At 47.7% G+C, this 20,784-nt stretch overlaps 1 protein-coding gene across 8 annotated transcripts in view; it reads right to left on the reverse strand.

Annotated features, from left to right (window-relative positions):
- The window catches only part of Banp (BTG3 associated nuclear protein), a 78,527-nt gene that overhangs the window by 10,141 nt on the left and 47,602 nt on the right, over positions 1-20,784 (reverse strand). For 4 of the 8 annotated variants that reach the window (XM_057753595.1, XM_057753592.1, XM_057753594.1 and 1 more), the window contains 5 exons: positions 18,743-18,982; positions 13,643-13,810; positions 7,208-7,338; positions 5,912-5,974; positions 5,370-5,408 (listed from right to left, as the gene is read on the reverse strand). In XM_057753595.1, the coding sequence (XP_057609578.1) occupies positions 5,370-5,408; positions 5,912-5,974; positions 7,208-7,338; positions 13,643-13,810; positions 18,743-18,982 (641 nt within the window). Of the gene's footprint in view, positions 1-5,369; positions 5,409-5,911; positions 5,984-7,207; positions 7,339-13,642; positions 13,811-18,742; positions 18,983-20,784 lie in introns of all 8 variants that reach the window. The other 4 variants (XM_057753591.1, XM_057753593.1, XM_057753589.1 and 1 more) reach the window with 1 other exon arrangement.

Below are 20,784 nucleotides of genomic sequence, written 5' to 3' on the forward strand. Positions count from 1 at the left end.
AGAAAAGAGCAAGGGGAATGATGGCACAGCAGATGGCGGCCACCCCCAAAGTGGGAAACATTCATACCGAATTCCCTCTCTTTCAGCATTTGTTATGAAAGAAAACAGCCTTAGGGCTAGGACACCTACTGATGGCTAGCCTTTCCCCACAGCATGCTCCCCAGCTCTCTGGAGTGGCCCTTTGAGAGCTCAGATTAGGGACCTCTCTGAATCACCCCCAAATGAGATGGTACTGCAAGAACCAGTGTTTGGGAGCTGACCTGCTCCAGCTCACCATATGGCATGCAGGTACCAGGCCAGCCCAGCGGTCCCTGGCTCCACCCCTTGCCCCGTGGGAATTCAGTACTCATTGCTTTTGTGAAACTGCTACCTCTCTTCCCTCTAGAGGACCCCATGCTCTCATTAGGCACATCACTATGACCTCCGTTTTCAACTGGAGATCCATGGATGACCACACTTTCTGGTGCAGGCATACACACACACACACACACACACACACACACACACACACACACACATATAACCCCAACTACTCAAGAGATTGGGCGAGGAAGGTCTTCCTGGACTACATGTTAAATCAAGTCCTGGGCTAGAGAATGAATTCAGGGCCAGCCTATGCAACTTAGTGAGATCCTGTCTCAAAATGAAAAACAAAATTAATCCTAACATTTGAGAGGCAGGGGTAGACGGATCTCTATGAGTTTCAGGCCAACCAGAATTACATATTGAGACCTTGTCTCAAATAAACAAAACAAAACCAAAACTCAAAAAGAGCCAGTTGCATACTTCAAAGTATATAACTCAGTGGTAGAGCACTTTCCTAACAAGGGCAATACTGCAGTGTCCAGTTTCTTCCTCCTTCCCTCCCCCTCTTTCTTTCTTTCTTTCTTTCTTTCTTTCTTTCTTTCTTTCTTTCTTTCTTGTTTTCTTCTTTTTTTTGGTTTTTTGAGACAGGGTTTCACTGTTTAGCTCTGGCTGTCCTGGAACTCACTCTGTAGACCAGGCTGGCCTCCAACTCAGAGATCCACCTACCTTTGCCTCCTGAGTGCTGGGACTAAAGGTGTATGTCACCGCTGCCCGGCCCCAGTTTCTAGATAGATAGATAGATAGATAGATAGATAGATAGATAGATAGATAGATAGATAGATAGATAGATAGATAGATAGATAGATAGAATTCATTTATACAGAGAGGCCCTGGCTTGTGGACTGTCAGCTTTAGGGTGGAATGAAAGCGTGCCCGCATTACCACTGTTTTCCCCTTTGAGGCTGTCACTCTGTGGGTAGGGAGGTACCACGCCCTAGGATCAAACAAGATTTTTTTCTCCTTTTTGGAGATGACCTAAATGTTCTAAATCGGAATTAGAGAAGAAGTGAGCACCTGCGCGTGTGTAAACGCTAACCTGCAACACTAGTGCAGGCCGCACTCCTCACAAGGAAAAGGCTGAAAAGAACGGAGCGGAGCCTGTTTCCAGTGCTACCAACAGCACCACTGCTAACATCCTGAAAGTGTGTTGTCCGGGCGGTGGTGGCGCACAGCTTTAATCCCAGCACTCGGAGGCAGAGGCAGACTGATCTGTCAGTTTGAGGCCAGCCTGGTCTACAAGCGCTAGTTCCAGGACAGCAGGAGCTATATGCACAGAGAAACTCTGTTTTATAAAAAGCCAAAACCTTTTCAAAAACAGAAAAAGCAAGAACTGTACTAAAAATGATAAAAATCAATCAAAAGTGATGCTGTGATTCCAGAGTCTGCCCTTCGCCTTGGCTGACTGGAGTCCCTTAAGAGAATGGAATGTGGGATGGAGGTGGGAACAGGGGCAGCAGCAGTGTGGCCTGCCCTTGGGTATCTTTGGGATTGTTACGAATCCACACCACCTTATACAAATAACATAGCCCCTTGAAAGCCTCGGCTCTGGTGACCAGAGGCTGAGACCATAAATATGAGTGAGCATTCCTCCAAGCTATCTTTTCAAACATGCCACAACATACTTCCCAGCCACAGACTGTGCCCAATTTCTCATGGGACTCTGCCCGACTTCAAAGGCTCTTTGGTGTCACAAGCTGTAGGACACAGTGCCAAGAAAGTTGCCAGGGGCGAAAATAAGAGCCCAAAGTAACATCCGAGCCTGAAACTTCCTTTTCCCTGCCCAGGTATAGCTCAACAACAGGTCTCCGGCACACTTGGCCAAAAGTCTGTCTGTTGTGGGATGTTTCTACTCTGTGTGAGGATGTATTGCTGTGATTGGTGTAATAAAAAGCTGAATGGCCAATAGCTAGGCGGGAGGTAGAGGCGGGGCATCCAACCAGAGAAAGAGAGACAAAGAGAAGAGGGACCTAGGCCCTGGGAGAAGCCAGGAGACATGAAGAGGAAACAGGAGGTGCAAGATGGAAGACAGGTAACGTCACATGATAGAAGGTAGATCGGCATAAATGGGTTAATTTAAGTTATAAGCTCTAGTGGGGCAAACCTAAGCTAAGGTTGAGCTTTCGTAATAACAAGTCTCCATGTCATTATTTGTGAGATGGCGGCCCAAAGAAAACTCTGATTACATCTGTCTGTCCAATTTACACAGCAAGCTTCTGTCTGGAAGCATCCAGCCACCCCCATACTGCTAGGAATGCTCAGCTCCAGAGGACATGGAGTTTGCTCAGCTGGAGGTGGGCACTTCAGAGATGTTCACAAGTTTGAGGATCACCTAGAACGAAGCCACCAGCAGTACTCCTGACTACCTGTAATCAGAGAGGCCTGTGCCACCAGGCCTGGAACACAAGTTTGAGGGGTTTTGTTTTGTTTTTTAAAGATTTATTTTTTAAGAATGCAAGTGGTCTATCTGCATGTATGCCTACACACCAGAAGAGGATCTGATAGATCTCACTAGAGATGGTTGTGAGTCACCATGTGGTTGCTGGGAACTGAACTCAAGACCTCTGGAAGAACAGCTAAGTCCTCTTAACTGCTGAGCCATCTCTCTAGACCCACATATGCAAGTTTTTATAAAGTTCCTTTTTAGTCTTTAAAAATTATGTGTAGGCCTGTGTATGTGTACGTGAGTATAAACATATGAATACAGGTGCCCAGAGGTCAGAAGTGGACATCAGATCCCCTAGTGACGCAATTACTGGTAATTATGAGCCAGCCACATGACACAGAAGCTTGGGAATACTGCAAAGCAGCAAGTGCTCTTAGCCAGCCCCAATAATGTTTAAACAGGGTTCTAATATAATTCAAGAATTATCTTCTGACTTATCAAAATGAAGAAAATATATTGATATTACAGCACAAATGTTATTTGTCTGAAAAACTGGACTATCTTAGACGACTAGGCTAAGCTGACAACAGGAGTCATCTATCACACAGTGGTTCATAGAGTGAGATGTGTCAGGACCAGTATCCAGGAGCCAATGTGGAGAGGGTAGAGAAGAAAGCTATAGTGGAGCCCATGTTGCCTTGAGGAGCTAGTCGGTAGTACAGCCAGGGTTAAAAGAAGAAACCTTGTCTCAACAACAACAACAACAAATTAAATAAATAAATGAAATAAGTAAGTAAATAAAAAGTCATAAAATGTCTTCCAGAGCTTTCACAACTGAGGACAATGTCCTAGCCAACACCCTTCCCACACACCTACAGGCAGCGCATGCAGTCAGGTTTCAGGAAAACATTCCAGCATTCACACCAGGATGAAGGAAAACCTAAGACCAACTTGGAATAAAGGATCCAAGAGCCACAGGCTCAGTCCTCTTGTGGGCCCAGGAAGAGGGCAGGTGACAGAGCTCTGTCCCAAGCACAGGTCTGCTGACCTTAGCTCCACTGAGGGTATCAAGGTGAATGGAGCATTTGTGCCTTCTGAACCATAACTGAAGCCATTCTGAGTAAGGTTACTGAACAAACTCGAGAACCGGCCAGATGATGAAACGAGGACAGAATCTCGGCAAGTGGGAAGCAAAGACCACGCGAATGGGCCTGCAGAAGACAGCTGCTTCATGAGCACAGCTGTGGGTTCCCACCAGAAGGCAAGTTGTCTCCAGGAGAGAGGATGCCAGCAGTGCCCTCTGATGTGTGGTCCCGGATACAGTGACACTGGGAAGCAGGGAACGGGAAGAAAGTATGGGGTTCACACGTGGAAAGAATCAGATGTACAAGTTATTTCTCAGTGTGAGAAGTGATCAACATTGCAGCTTCTTGCTGGGAGGTTGCTTAGAGCAGAGTGGGAAGTGAATCATGGCTGGCAGCAGTGACTGGTTTTTGCGACACTGAGGACGGAGGCAGAACCAGGTGTCTGCCTTGGAAGGTCATGCAGTGGCTCCTTCACAGCCTCACTGCCCCTGACTAGAAGCCTGTGGCTGTGGTCTAAGCTGCCATGCCTGGGGTTAGACACTGGGCTGTCTGCCCTCAGGTTAGATGGAGAGGCCAAGGATCAGGCAGGCACCTCTGCCTACCATCAGGCACAAGCATCATACGCTGTATTTTTTTTCAATTCCAGGTGGAACTTTACTCATGATAGAAACAGTGAGAAACTGAGGTAACAGGCTTTTCTTTCCTTGTCTATGAAAAGGTAAGATCTTCCCATGGGGAACCACCAACAAAACAAACACAAAGCACAACATCATAAAGAGCAGAGAGAGGAACCAACTACAAGGCTGAAAACTCCTCAAGAGGAAGGCTATGAGAACCAGTTTCTGCCATTGCTCCCAACTGCACAAGCTTGGCAGAAATGAACAGGGTTCTCTTTAGCACAGGGAAGACGCATGGGTCTTCCAGCACAGACAATGCTAGTCTTACAAAACAAGGAGCAGAGCCTTGTATGACAAGTGAGTTTTGTGTGTCTCCACAACTTCTTAAGCTGGACTATACAAACAGGAACGTGTCCTGACTATTCATAGGACCCAGAGTGGAAACTAACCTTCCCCAAAACCCCCCAAAAACCCCACAGAAGTACAAATCCCCACTGCCACCACCAGCTTCCCTGTAGCACTTCCTCCCTGGGCACCCACAGCCTGGGACATTTCACTAAGCACAGAAGTCCTTCCAGGTATAGCCAATAAAGAACTGCTTTTCTTATTCTCAAAAGAACCAAGCCTACCTTGTCCTACCTGTGCAAATGTCATCAGACTTTCATGGAAAGTTGCAGAAAGCAATGAACTTGGCGGGAGTTTCTTCTCTGGTGCAAAAGCTAATGTGAGAGCCCACAAAGCACAAGTGCAGGCCAGAGTCCACCTGCACGCACTCCTGGACACTTCACTGCAGCTGCCTCCTGCTGGACGCAACCCTCTCCCACCCTCACACCAGTGTCTCATGCTGAGGAACACAGACTGTGTGCAGGACATGGTGAGAAGGTGTGGATGGGTGGATGGGGACAGGTGAGCACTTACCTGTCCATCCTGGCCAACGTGATGAATCTGCAGATTGCCCTGCAAAGTAAAAAAAGGAGACAGAGTGAGAACTTCCCTTCACTATTTAGAAATAACAAGGAAGCCACTAAGTCTACAAAATCCCAACCCCTTTTAGCAATAAAACCCACGAAAATAAACCAAGTATTATAAGCTGAATCTTTTTTTTTCCTGTATTAAAAGCACAAAAGTTTAAGTCTGTTCCCAACTCTGACTCACAAATAAAAATGTCTTTATTTTTCCTTTTTATTTTAAACAACTGTAGATTCACAAGGCATGTACACAGGAGTGCAGCATGGCCCACAAAAGGCGGGAAGCTATTCCCACCACTCTGGGCCTCCAGAGTCTCTTACAGATCGCATTTCACACCAACATCAATTGTAAAAGACATCCCAGTCACCCCACTGAGGCAGACAGACTCTCTCCTAGAGCGCTCCCCAGGCTCTGCTGGAATGGCACTGGGTCCACACACTGAGCACATGATTGTGTGGCCTTCTGACCTCACAGGGTGACACCTGACTCACCTCACTGTCCTGTGTGATCTGCACCTGCTCTCCTTGAGGCACCTGGGCAATGTGGAGGTGACCCTGTGGGATCCGCAGCAAGAGAAGACACCAAGAAGCATCAGAGAAAAACAAACCAAAGGAAACAACAAGCACCCTCTGCCGACTTCATGCCTATCTGCTCTCAGCCCAAGAGAGGGCAGGGCTGGCCAGCTTGGTGCAATGTGTGCACAGCCTGAACTCATCCCACAGTCTCTTAGGGAAATGTTCATCACATGATTTATGTGATCTGCTGAACTTTAAATGTTACTTAAAAACTAAGAATGTGGGGGGGTCACTGGGGGAAAGCTGGTAAGGATGGCAGGTGGGAGGGGTCACTTGTGGAAACCTTCGTGGAAACAGTAACACATGTTGCCCCAAGTCTAGGGTCTGACTTCTATCAAAATCCTATGTGGAGCTGGAGAGACAGCTGAAGTCAAGAGCACTTGCTCTTGCAGAAAGCCTGAGTTTAGCTCCCAGCACCTGTGGGGTGGCTCACAATACCCCACAACTCCAGCTCCAGGGCATCTGAAGCCCTCTTCTGGCCTCCGTTGACACTCACATGCACAAATCCCCCCCCCACACACACACGCATGCATACACATTAACTAAAACTAACTCTTTTTATTTTTTAAATCCTCTTTTAGCTCAATCAAGGTCTTGCAGCAAAGAACCTGCTGCAGGTATTGAGCTGCTTCTGCTTCACTGTGCACACAGCCCTGTGCCAAAGGGATCTATTCCCAGTGCTCTCCCAGACTTCCCCACTGACCAGATGGCAGTTCCTGTTGATATCTAGTCAGTTACACAGATCAACAAGCCCATGAAACCCACCATTTACAGTCATTACGTTTCCTATAAAATAGCCCCACAGCGAATGGGCAAAAACACCAGAGTGACCCCAAAGCTGCCCCCAGAGCTCCTTGCTCTCCAGCAGTTTCTGAGGTGCACACTTCCTGTTCTGCCGCTTCCTACTGTGTGCTCAGAGTATGCAGAAGACTCTGCCTAGCCTTTGTGCTGCCTATGGCTCAGAACACAGCACCCTGGCTGAGGCCTGCCTCTTCACTGAGATGAACCACAGGAGCTAGCGAATGTCCTGCAGGGATTTCTGTCACTAGATTGCTCCGCAACAGCCAACAGCCACGTGCAAGGTTGTCAGGCTACTTCTCTAAATGAAGCGCTTTCACCTCAAACTATCTGCCTGCTTTCTCCCCGTGCCAACAACACTCCCTTGGCCCCCTCCCGCCACCGCCCCAGACACCTGAGTGAGAAGGTACATACTACTTGCACCTGTCCATCCTCTCCAATCTGGTGGATCTGCACTTGTTGTGCATTGGCCAGCGTGTAGTGTAGAGCCTGGGGCTGGGACTGCTGCAGCTCACTGGCAGGTGGAGGGGTACCCATCATGGTCTCTGTGGAACACAGGATCAGGTGTTAGTTAGGACCCTTAGGTACCACATACAGAGTGACATGCAGTCATCTTGGCTCCCGAATATCTCCCTCCCTCAGTTCCTGAAGAGGGAATGGACCTTGTTCCTAGTCTCAGGTCAGCACATCTCTGCTCTGCAGAGATGTCAACAGCAAGTCAGGGGGAACTGAGGTTTGTAGCCGAGGCAAGCATTGCTAAGATTCAATGACACTGTTGTAACAAACTCTTTTTCCTGCAAACACCTAGACAAACTACTGACCTACTGCAGGTCTGTCCACAGATATGACCACAGGACTATGCTTCAATCAAATTGCATCTACAACACATTTTATTTCTTATGTTTAATTAAAGTAAAACACATTTGGTTTGATATATGGTGTGCTTTTTTAATTGTAATAAAAACTATAATGACTTTTCTTCCAGTACTGGAGACTGAGTGTAAGACGTCCAGCATGCTACACGTGTGTTCAGACACTGAGCACACCTCAGCTCCAACTTACTGTAATGACACCAAAAGCAGAATTTCCTAAAACAGGATATTAGGGCTTAGATTTTTTTTTCAATGTATATTATGCAGTTCCACGGCAGAGGTTTGTGGTAACTGGTCAGAACAAGCCTGTTGGGTAAACAGTGTAATGCCCTGAGCTTTAAGAAAGTGGACTGACATTACAAAGGATGCGAAGAAGACTCTAAAGAAAACCTCAGCGTCCTTTCCACAGCAGCATCAGACCACAATGTGGTTTTAAAAGCACCATGACACCAATTAAACCTGTGGATTCACACACATGTACAGGCAGAAGATGGAAGAGCTGGTCCTCTGCCACTCTAACCTACTGGCTACTACACAGATGCTGCTTTGCGTGTCCAGCACAGTGAAGTTCACACCATGCTGACTTTCAGAAACTTACATGAAACTGACTCTGTGGTTTGTATCCAAACTGACAGGGCCTAACCCATCATCAAATAAACTAGCTTTTAAATTAAATAAACTGGGCATCTGGCATAACCATGACCCCAGCACTCGAGAGGCTGAGGAGGAGGGTCACAAGCTGGAAGTCAACCTGGACTATGCTGCAAGGCCTCGTCTCAAAAATAAATAAATAAATAAATAAATAAATAAATAAATAAATAAATAAATAAGGGATGAAGACACAGCTCAATGGTAGCACACCAGCCTGGCATGCATGAGATCCAGGGGCTCATCCCTAGCACTACCAAACAAACTAGCTAGCTAGCTTGGTTACTTTTCTATTGCTGAAGAGCCACCATAACTAAAGCAACTAGTAAGAGAAAACATTTAATTGGGGGCTTGCTTGCAGTTTCAGAAGATGAGTCTATGACCATCGGGGAGCAAGGCAAGCAGGCAAGCAAGATATTGGAGCAGTAGATAAGAGCTTACATCTGATCCACAAACACAAGGCAGAGAGAAAGAGACTGAGCCTGGCATGAGCTTTAAAAACCTCAAAGCCCACCCCAACTGACCCATCTCCTCCAATAAGGCCACGGACTTTTAATCCTTCCCAAAACAGTAGACCAACTAGGAACCAAGCATTCAAATATAGGCGCCTATGGGGGCCGTTCTCATTCTAACGACCACACTATCCTTGGCACAAAACTCACACAGGGCCAGTGAGATGGCTCAGTAGGCACCTGCCACCAAGACTGCTAACCTGAGTTTGATCCTCAAAATCCAAACAGAAGGAGCAAACCTATTCTGGCAAGATGTTCTCTGCCCTCCGCTCTGTGCTCTCGTTACCATACCTACCCGACACATACACACACACACACACACACACACACACACACACACACACACACGGGGCATGCACGTGAAAATACACATACAAAGTAAACAAAATGAAATAAAAGATGAAAACTTATCTACATAAATATTTTAAGAAAAAAAAAAGAAATTATTTTGCAGTATTGTGTGGTGGTCCCTTGTCTCTCCACTAACAAGTCTAAGGTAACAAGGCAACCCAGCTGGAATCAATACCAATTCCAAATTAACAGGATTCTGGCTTAATTACATTTTACCATCACCAAAATAGCCTTGAAGACCAGAATAGCTTTGCTAAGCCAACAGCAGATGCAGACAGAACAATGACGAAGATTCCAGAAGTCCCTTTCCTAACCACCCACCCTGTTTAATCAGATCTAGCCAAGAATGTGGCGTGTAAGTAAGGACAGACAGATGTCTCATCAGTTTACAAAGCAGGGCACTGTCACAAGACCCCATGGATGTGGAGTGGCCAGAAGAGCCGAAACCCAGGCTCTCTTCTGAAAGCAATGGCCAAACCAGCCATGGCCTGAAACTATATCTACTATATCAGAGGCAGCTCTGAGCTTGCCCCAAAGCCACGGGAAGAAGGTTACAATTAACCATGCCTCACACACCCCCATCCCCATGAACAGCATCCTCCGAGCCACAGGTTCTTTTCTGCTCCAAACACAAAGAGCACAGAACAGGGCTGGCACTGCTCTCACTCTAACGATGTCCACTGGCAGGAGGACAGAGACCACAGGTCAAGCAGAACAAAGAACAGCCACCTGGCAGAGCCTTCTGGGAATGATGCCTTGGTCAGACCAGCACACATACTACAGGGCATGTGCATTCCCCAACAGTCACCCTGGGAGGGGGGCACTGACAGCTGCCAGGGCTTCTCAAACATGACATTCCTGGGGACCTGCCCAGATTTGGGGCACTTAATACACTACACAGTGGCTGGCTGCCCACACAAGAAGCCAGCATTCATAGCATCTTAGAGAAACGCTAATATGTTCATAAACGGAGCAGCAATAAATAGGTAGTAAAATAACTACCAGTGAAAAAGAAAAAAATTAAAAATTAGAAAAAAGGAATATAAATATCATCATGCTAAGCCACTGTCGTGCAGTAGAAAGAAATACAAGTAACCAGAAGAGCTCAACCACTAACAAGTAAGTAAGCCTGACAGTGACTAGGGCAGAAGCCACAGAAACAGGCACATGCACTGAGTCTCAATCTGCAAAGTTGCTGTCTGTCGGCTTAAAGATCGGGGGCCCCACTGCTTGAAGGGTAGGCTTGCCAGGAAAGTGGGTGCCGGTGGCTACGGGTTAGAAATGTGGAGCTTCAGACCACTCCACTCTACCTGAATTAGCATATGATTCCAAAATAGCACACCTCCACCTGACAACCTGAGCACCCGTGGAGGGAAAGGTCTAATGGCTGGGATACGAATGGAGCCCCGACCTGTTTTTTCTATGCCAATCTCTTGGTGCCCACACCTCTGAAGGCAGTCCAAATCACCAATGCCACCACTCCTCAGCTCCTTCATGTACACTATCAAAACGCTGTATGGTTGGAGTGTCTTATCCTTTTGCTCAAGTTCCACTGTCACCACAAACACTGATTCCTGACAGCCCTCACACTGCCCTGTGGCCATGGGTCAGGCCATCACTGTGGTGGCTGAGGCAATGCGGACAGTGCCCTGTACAGGTACCAGGGCTCAGCATGCATCTGAATGCAGCCGTGGGGCCCCCAGCTTTTCTGGACTGCACATGTACCTGGCAGGCTCTCTGAGCGTATGTACTGCCACAGAACTGTCTCTTTCCACCCACCCTGTGCTCGTCGCTACGTAGGCAATACAGGCCATGACATCACACTGTGTCAGATGCGGGGTGAGACCTGGCTCACTGGGAACCTATCTAATAAGCTCTACTTGACTGTAATTCCTTTCAAGTCCTAACTAAACAGCCAGTTTCAACGGCATGAATACCTAGCAACTGCTCCTTCATGTTTCCTCTCTAACTCTGCTTGACAATTTTTTGAAACTCATTTCTTTCCTTGCTGCTACATTTCTATTCCTCTTTGAAGCCCTTGAGCACATCTTTAACAACATTTTAGTGACGTGGGCTGTTAATTCCAGACTGGGCCTCCTTAGACACTAGGTTTTTTGTTGGTTGGTTGGTTTGGTTGGTTGGTTGGTTAGCTGGATCTGGGTTTTGTTTGCTTTCTGTTTTGGTCATAGGTCACATTTTCCTGTTTCTTGGTACCGTATCCGAGATCTTGTAAATGTTACTGGATTAGGTGTCTGGATTTTGTCTTCCTATTAAAGTGCTGATACCTGTGGGCTCAGTGAAATCTTCTCAGGTTGTCTTTAAGTTCTGGCTTTACATGGTTGGAGGGATGGCTCAGCGGCTAAAAGTGCTGGCTGCTCTTTCAGAGGACCTGGGTTCAGTTCCCGCACCCACATGGTAGCTCCTAACCATCCATAATTCCCAGTTCCAGGGGATCTGATGCCATGGGGAAGTGGTCTTGTATTGTTTTAAAAGAATGCTGATTGGCCAGTAGCCAGGCAGAAAGTATAGGTGGGGTAATGAGAACAGGAGAATTCTGGGAAGAGCAAAGAGTCAGCCTGCAGTCATCATCCAGACACAGATAAAGCAAGATGAGAATGCCTTGCTGATAAGAGGTACCAAGCCATGTGGCTAACACAGACAAGAATTATGGGTTAACGTAAGGTGTAAGAGTTAATAAGAAGCCTGGGCTAACAGGCCAACTGGTTTATAATTAATGTAAACCTCTGTGTGTTTCTCTGGGGCTGATGGCTGCAGGACCAGGTGGGGCAGAAACCTCTGGCAACAATCTGATGTGCTCTTCTGACCTCCTCCCTCTAGCACCAGACATGCATATGCTGCATAGACTTATATGCAGGCAAGAGACAATACACACACACACACATACAAATAAACAAACAAACAAATCTTTTTTAAAAAAAAGTTTTGTCTTTACTCTGGGGAGAGCCCAGCCACGGCCCTCTAGCTCTCTCAAAAGTTGGACCTGTATCCACGGCTTTTTGCTCTGGCTGGTGGGCATGTGGACACCTGTTCCACCCAATGGCAGCTTGGGTACATTGGCTAAGATGTCCAGCTGCTATACACGGCAGGCATGGGAAACCAGCAAGAATCCGAGGGGACTCTGTGTGACTTGGAACCTCACTTCTAGTTTCACCAGATTCACTCCTTGGGCTCTCCCAGCACGAGTCTGCCTCCTCAACTCCTAATTCAGCTGTGCACTACCCAAAAGCCCCTTGCTGCTCCACATTCCAAACTGTGCCTTGGGAGGCATGCTGACTGAGGACAGGCATGCCAGCTTCCTGCTCTTGGGGGCACAGACCTCGGCTTTCTTGTCTGCACAGCAACTTTCTATAACAAGGTTCACCCAGTGCCCAATTCTGCAACCTGATGAAAGCAGAGTCTCCTAAACTTTAAACTATCACACGGATGCAGAGCTCATGGACAATAACACGGGAGCCACAGTAAGACAGATAGAACTGATAAGCCACTGCCAGAGCTGCCACCATGAAGGTGCCATTGTTCAAGTAAGAAAGGAGCAAACCACAACCAATGTGGGTTGACAGCAATCAACAGTTAGTCATAAGATGCGTTTGACCCATTCAACAACTGCGTGATACATACACATGCACACGCACACACCCTCAGCCAGCTATAACTTCACCAAGCACATTCCACCCATGCCTAGAGGCTCCCCCAGGTTCCCAGGATAGAACTCAAAACTCCTCATTCTACATGGGAACAATGTGTGTGGCCCACACAGCTGCCACCTTAGGAACCTTGGCAACAGCTAGAGCCGAGTATCTGATAACCACCAAAATAAGGGAGGAAGAGCACTTTCTGGAAGGTGTCCAGGGTTCCAGGTAAGCAGCTTTGTAGCTTCCAAAACAAAGTCCCTGGACAAAGCCTGTACTGAGAGGGAGCCCTGCCAGCCCCTGCCCACTGCTGCTCTGGGTCCTGAGCCAACCCCAACCAGGACTTAGCTTTCAGGAGCACTGCTATCGCCAAGAAAGCTGTGAAAAAGAGGCTAAAAGACTGTTTAGGTGAGGACAGAGCTCAGTGCAAACTACCAGAGCCAAGACTGCCCGAGGCCCTTGGGCACAGCCCTAGCACTAGAGAGAAGAGAGGAGGACAGGCCCATGGGCAGAGCTTGGAGAATCTGTCTCGGGGATCTTGAGGACAAGCCTGAGTCTACAACCTCAGATAAGACTCAAGAGCATAATGTGGGCCTCCACCCTCACCTACAGACACTCGGCAAGCAACAGTAACTACTACTAAGGTTGCAAGACACTCAGGAGATGAGTAGCCAGACAACACAAGGAAGGTCACACACAAATTCTTCCTGCTGGACCTACAGGGGAAAATAAGCAAGCCTCACACTGAGTGGGGCCAGAGCTGTCGAGCTCCTGCGTGAGAACAAAGGCTTCAGGGCAGCCTTCTTCTGAGCATACCTGAGGCACTGTATGAGGATGAGGACGGTGTCCTCCGGGAGAAGCTCTTGACCGCCAGGCTCTGGCCTCGCTGTTTCCGTCGCCATGCTGTACGGCACTTGGAGTCAATGCTCTGCTTGATCCGATACCAGTCAGATTCTGTGATTCCAAATTTATAGAAGAGGTGACCTGAAAGAACATGTCCCAGATAAAAGCTATCAGATGCAGGCTTGACCTGGGCTCCCCTCTTGAAAGCTGAGTGCTGCAAAGAGACCCAGCTGATCTGCTGGTCTACTCCTGGAAGGCTGATTTTCTTCCAGAATTCAAGCCAGAAAATCTAACTGCATCAGGGAAGAGTCACTCAGGTCACTGGGTCTGCAGGGCCAGATGCAAATACTTGTCACTATTCTTATTATGTAACTACGAAATAACCCAACTTCACCCCAACACTAAGGGGACTCCATTTCTCCAGGCTCCAGGCTCCGCGGCCTCCAACTTCTCTTCCCCTAAACTCACAAGACAGCACACACCACCCGACTGCCTAGGGATCAAATGGAGACTTCGCACCGTGCACACACCACCCAACTGCCTAGGGATCAAATGGAGACTTCGCACCGTGCACACACCACTCGACTGCCTAGGGATCAAATGGAGACTTCGCACCGTGCACACACCACCCGACTGCCTAGGGATCAAATGGAGACTTCGCACATTACTCCTGCTGGAGCTATAGTTCCACCCACGCACCTCTGCCCCAGACCAGTCAACAGTACTCTGTCCTCCCTCCTCATCCAAACCTCCCCTCAGCACAGCGTGCCTGCTTTCTAGAATACCCATCACTTCCCTGGATTGTAATACATAAACATGTTGTAACTCCTCCTTCCTTGTAAATGCAGGGAACTTGGTTTTGCTGTCTTGTGCTGTAACTCAGCAAACACTGGTTATCTGTGCAGTGAGCAGCAGTTATCTGGAGCTATTTGGCCAGTGCTCCTTGTCAGATGCTTGCTCCTGTGTTCTTACCAGGCTGTCTCCCAGAACACAAGTTCCTTGAGCACAGCAACTACTTACTCCCTGGAGTACTACCCACAACCCACCATGCACACCCACTGGGACTCAGACTGCTGATCCTTATGTGTACAAAGCACGCCAGGAGCATCACTGAACAGCACGCAGATACTGTCACTCAACAATCAGGAGATCACAGACACAGAAGGCCACCAGAAACAGATGACATAATACAGATGATAGACTATCCTAAGTCTGGCTCCGTATCTCACTAGCCCATGTGACACCCCTCCCTTTTTTCTTTTTAGAACTTTTTTTTTGTATTGCTACTTCTTGGACTTTGCCAATTAAAGAGTGTATGCATATGCATGCATGTGCACAAATGTTCCTGTGCATGTGCACTTGAGTAGAGATGCCCACAGAGAGGTCAGAGTCACTGGCTCTCCTAGAGCTGGAGCTACAGACAGTTGTGAATCACTATTGTGGGAGCTGGGAACCAAGCTCAGGTCTCCTGAAAGAGCAGTAAGAGCTCTTAACCACTGGACCATGTTTCTAGCCCATGGCCCTTTCTTATACCCAATGGCAGCAGTGGTGGTGAATGACACAAGACATTCTCTTCAACAGTGACCTCTGTAGCTGGTTCAAGCAACTTCACTGATTAACAGGAAAAATTTAAAACTATAATAATAATAAAAATTCTAAGTTGGAAAATTTCCTGTTTTGACTATTTTTTTAAATATTTATTTATTTATTATGTATACAATATTCTTTCTGCGTGTATGCCTGAAGGCCAGAAAAGGGCACCAGACCTCATTACAGATGGTTGTGAGCCACCATGTGGTTGCTGGGAATTGAACTCAGGACCTTTGGAAGAGCAGGCAATGCTCTTAACCGCTGAGCCATCTCTCCAGCCCCCTATTTTGACTATTAAAGCCACTGAATTTGGATCATATCTGAGAGCTAAGTTACCACACAAACTCTAAAACTGCTCCTATGGATACAAAATACAAGAGAGAATGAAAATAAAGCCTTTAAATGCTATATTACGTATCAGGCATTAGGAAATGCCTTGACTTTTCTGTGAGCACATGATCAGGAAACAGCGACAGCCAGATCTGTGATCTGGAAGGAGGCTGGACTGCAGAAAACACCACATGGGACCACTTTCCACCCTCCCTCACGAAAGGGAATCTAGGTGTGAGCTGGAGCACTGGTCTCCTAAACAGACATAGAGTTAATATTTGATAAATCACTGAGCAATTACAGGTGCTGCGTGTAGCTTTAAGTATGGGTAAAGGACTAAGGCACACGCTAGTTACCTGGCCCCCAGTCACAGTCACAACAGAACCCACTATTGACCAATTACTTTATTTGATGCACATCTGACAGCTTCATGAAATAAGAATGTCATTGTCCTTGTGACCATTTAGAAGCAAAAACTAGGGACAGGAAAGTAAGACCAGCCTCATAATATAGCTTCTGGCTATCCGCCTATGCATTCACTTCCATCACAACTGAGGTGAAAACCTCAGCTGAAAACAAGGAAAGCCTGCTGCTCCACCCTGCTCAGAAGGCTACCCTGAGGTCTGGCAGTAGAAATGTGGCTCAAAACTAGAAGCCCTTAGCTGAGTCCACACGCCTTTAATCCCAGCACTCAGGAGGCAGAGGCAGGCGGATTTCTCTGAGTTTGAGGTCAGCCTGGTCTACATAGTAAGTTCCAAGACAGGCTCCAAAACTACACAGAGAAACCTTATCTCAAAACAAAACAAACAAACAAACCAAAAAAAAAAAAAGAAAAAGAAAGAAACCAGAAGCCCTGAGAAGAACAGGAACAGAAGCTTCCAGTTGCTGCTGTGTGGGTCACCTGTCGCCCAAGGAGTGAAGCACTTACTTAGTTCACAGGAAGGCTAAGGTCAAGGGCACACCTGCACCAAGCTGTGGAAGGTGCCTCAGAATGCTCACCCACTAGTAGCAGAGCCAGGAAGCTCACATCATTGCTAGTGGCCTTTCCACCCTCCAGAACTCCATTGCTGACTCTGAAAACCATAAAAGCAGCTTCCCAGCTCTCACACAATGAGCCGACAAAAGAGTCTGCTAGGAGCTGTGGGAAAGGCAACAGACTAGAGGGAACAAACGGAGCTGCCCCTCAGTGGGTGGCATATTTCATTGCCAATCACAAAGGAAGAAGGACACTACCACTGCTAAAGTAATCTCAAGTCCAAGGAGAAACCCACGCAGGAAACCGCAAGCCAAGAACTCATTTTTTTCATAATAGATAACAGCAGCTCCCCCAGAAAACAGCAGCCACCACCCCCATGGACAGGAAGGAGCACTGAGCTGGGGAGCACTCTGAACAGGCCCCTCCAAGGTCTCCTGACAGGCTTCCCTGACTCATCCTGACCCATACATACTTCCTGACAGCTCCTCTTAGTTTGCAGTCTTTGACGGCCATTCTAAGCTGGGTCCACAGCACAGTGTCCAATTCCTTCTGAGAAGAGGTCTCCCACTGTGTCTCACACAGCTACCAGCTCACACTGACCAAACTCTTCTCTGGCTCTCTGGTCAAACTAGTGCTCTCAGTATATCTCAAGACCCCTGCCCGAATGGCAGACCACGCCACACCGATGCATGGCCTGTATCCAAAAGACACTCAAAGGCACTCAGTCATACTACTGCCTTTCTGCACACACTTTCACTGATGACTCAAATCCTGGGGAGCTAACAGATCCTTTGCAAACTCAACAGGCTATGAAGATGGTACTTAGAGATAAGACCACAGCTAACAGGACTAGATGAATAAAGCCAGCAGCAGGAATTACCATGAGACTCCGAAGTTTAAGGCAATACTAGACAAGTTGAGGCTTGGAGATCAAAGGTGAACAATCTTTTTTTTAACACTCACTGATTCCATGTGAAGACTAACACTACTGACAGGGCTGGGGAGGAGCTGGGTAGATGTGGCCCCATCAGTAGCCTCTAAAAGTGGGTCTACACCCAAGGGAGGAGTCTGTGTGGTGCATCCAGACCTTGACGAGGGCCCACGCAGATGGAAGAATGCCAGCAATTCACCCAGTTTCTGTTCCTACAAAGCTAAGGCTAGTATGGGGCCCATGGTTCTTATTCACAGCCTACATTCCTTCCCTCACACACGGCCTACAAATTTGGCTGCCAAATGAACACAAGTGCAAATCATGGTTTGGGGAAAGCAAGGCAGACTCTTAGGCAGATGTCTGTAGGCTTAGCATCCTTTTCTCCCTAACTCACCACAAACCTTTGGAGCTAGGCCATGGTGTCTAGTCTAAAATATGGAGCCCACTGGCTCAACACTCTGAAGCCCCAGTGCCAGTCTCTCTGTCTAAGGAAGATTACCTTCTGTGGGATATTTCATAGAGCTATGGTTCCTCTGACCCCAGTACTTCCCCATGTTGCTGACTCCTCAGTAAGGACAAAGCAGCTGCCCCCTCTGGGATGATGGAAAGACCAAAGGTGTGGCCCCAGTGAAACTAAACACAGCCAGCCCAGGAATCATCCTGCACATGAGCAGAGGCCACCACTTGCCAGTTCATTCCAGGTAGCTCTGGAATGAACAGTCTAGGAGGCTGGGTATCAGACTGGTCACTGATGAGGAGCCTGAGCTTCTTACAAGCTTTTCAAGTATCACCAGGATGACACAGACAACCAGATTGAGCAAGTGGTGTTCCTCAAGGAAAACCCACCAAGATCGTGCAGAGTAATAAAACTGGTCCTAGAGTGCTACTGGCTTCCAACACAGCCAGGTCAGCTCATGAGCAAGCACGGGGCCAAGGCCAAGCCGTCCCTGAACAGACTCCACTCATGCCACTGGGCAGCAATGAATCCCACCTCTGTTCTCTCTTCTTCAAGACCAGCCTAAGGATGACTGACACTGGGATCTGTCCCAGTGTATTCCCAAGTGCCACTCTCAGCACAGGGTGCGACACAGTATCTTGCCAAAGCAAAATCCTGGGTCCAGATCCCTACCTCTGTGATAATCACTAGCCTGGCATCACCCCCAGCACTGGAAACATGGTCTAAATTTAGCTCCCTGACCACCTCAGCAACCCCACAAGCCTGGCTGTTATTAGCTGTATAACTTACACCGGATGCCATAGATAGTGAGGGGGTCCAACTGCTTCTTCCCATGCTTGCCCTGGCCCGACAGGTTGGACACAGCCTGCACCTCCCGGTGGAACAGGTAGTCCAGCAGCGTCAGTGCCATCTTCTCAGCCGTGCGGCAGTTAGTGCTGATGTGCAGCATGTCGGAGGGGATGATGGCACAGCGCACCCGCATCTCAGGGTTGTTCTCATCGCCCAGCCAGGTGCCATTGGGATAGTCCTCTGAAAGAAGAGAAAGGTGTCAGTTAGCAAAGCTCAGAAGCAGGTTCAGACAGCACAGCACACAGTTCAAATATAAGCTCCCTGGGACTGCTAAGCCAAGCTCCCAACCTTCATCTGGTTGCCAGGAACACCAGAGCTGAGATGTAGCCAGTGCTGTTAGCCAGTAGCAGGCCAAGCCATCCTGAGTATAGATGATGATGATGATAATACATCAAACAAGATATGGGCTCAAATAACAGGACCCTCTTGGGATAACAGAACTAAAACTGAAATCTTAAATGGGGACAAGGATGCTGGTGATGCAGAGTCCAAGCACTGCCAGGCTCCAGGATCTATAAGCCCAAGTCATCTTTGACCACGCTCCAGTCAGTGTCGTGTGTACCTCTCCCAGCCAGTTTCTGCCAGATCCCTTTATCACAATACTGTCTTAAAACATCAAGGAGACAGCAGGAGCCGGGCGGTGGTGGCGCACGCCTTTAATCACAGCACTCAGGAGGCAGAGGCAGGCGGATCTCTGTGAGTTCGAGACCAGCCTGGTCTACAAGAGCTAGTTCCAGGACAGGCTCCAAAACCACAGAGAAACCCTGTCTCGAAAAACAAAAAAAGAAACCAAACCAAAACAAAACAAAACAAAAAAGGAGATAGCAGGGCAGGGTAGCAGAAGCCTTTAATCCCAGCACTCAGGAGGCAGAGGCAGGCAGATCTCTGTGAGTCTGAGGTCAGCCTGGTCTACAAAGCTAGTTCCAGGACAGCAAGGGCTGTTATCCAGAGAAACCCTGTCTCAAAAAACCCAAAAGGGAAGAGAGGGAGGGAGGAAGGGAGGTCACAGTGAGACATGCTAGCAGGATGGAGAATGGGCATGAACTTTCAGCTATAGCTAAGGATGGAAATAACTGAACTTTGGAATTTGGAACAAGATGAATAAATAATCTCTTTCTCATCGGTATCAATGGTACATAAGTAGAGAGATGGTTCTCAGAGACAGATCCTGTTCTGGAAGTCACTCAGTCACTGCTATATCCAGTATGCATATAAAAAAATCCAGTGGTATAGTGGCACATGCCTGTAATCTCAGAACTTGCAGGGTTGAGAAAGGGAGGTTATAAGATCCAAACCAGCACAGGCTAGCTACATAAGGAGACCCCATCTCAACAATCAACAAAAGTGGAAATGATCTGAAGATACAACACGAAACTAACAACAAACTGTGTGTACAATCCGCTTTTAAGCAGGAAGTTTAAGTGAGCTAAGCAAGAAACACCAGTGGCAGCAAGCGCGGCAGGTAAGCATGAGTGCTACTGTGGAGTGAGGGAAATCATCTCAGGCCAAGAGAGGCCCATGCCTGCTGCCATTCAGTGATACAGGGGACAAGCAGGAGGGGGAACTGCCACCCACCAAGCCATACCGCTCACCACTGCATTAGCGCCCACAAACACGCACATCTGGTGGCCTCTGACCTCAGCCAGACTACAGTAGAGCCAATCCAACTTTAGCATCTGAACAATTCATTTTTTTTCTTCTTTTAGTGTTTTTATTACACATTTTTCTCCACTCCCCTCCCTTCCTTCCCTCTCCCCTCTGCTGTGACCCCACGCTCCCAATTTATTCAGGATATCTTATCTTTTTCTCCTTCCTATTTAGATCCAAGTCCTCTTGGTTGTCTAGGTTCTCTGGGGTTGTAAATTGTAGACTGGTTTTTCTTTGCTTTATGTCTAAAAGCCAGTTAGGTGTGAGTACATATGATAGTTATCTTTCTGGGTCTGGGTTACCTCACTCACTCAATATGATGTTTACTAGTTCCA

This window comes from Chionomys nivalis, chromosome 21 (genome assembly GCF_950005125.1).
Source record: "Chionomys nivalis chromosome 21, mChiNiv1.1, whole genome shotgun sequence".
NCBI classification, from domain to species: Eukaryota; Metazoa; Chordata; class Mammalia; order Rodentia; family Cricetidae; genus Chionomys; species Chionomys nivalis.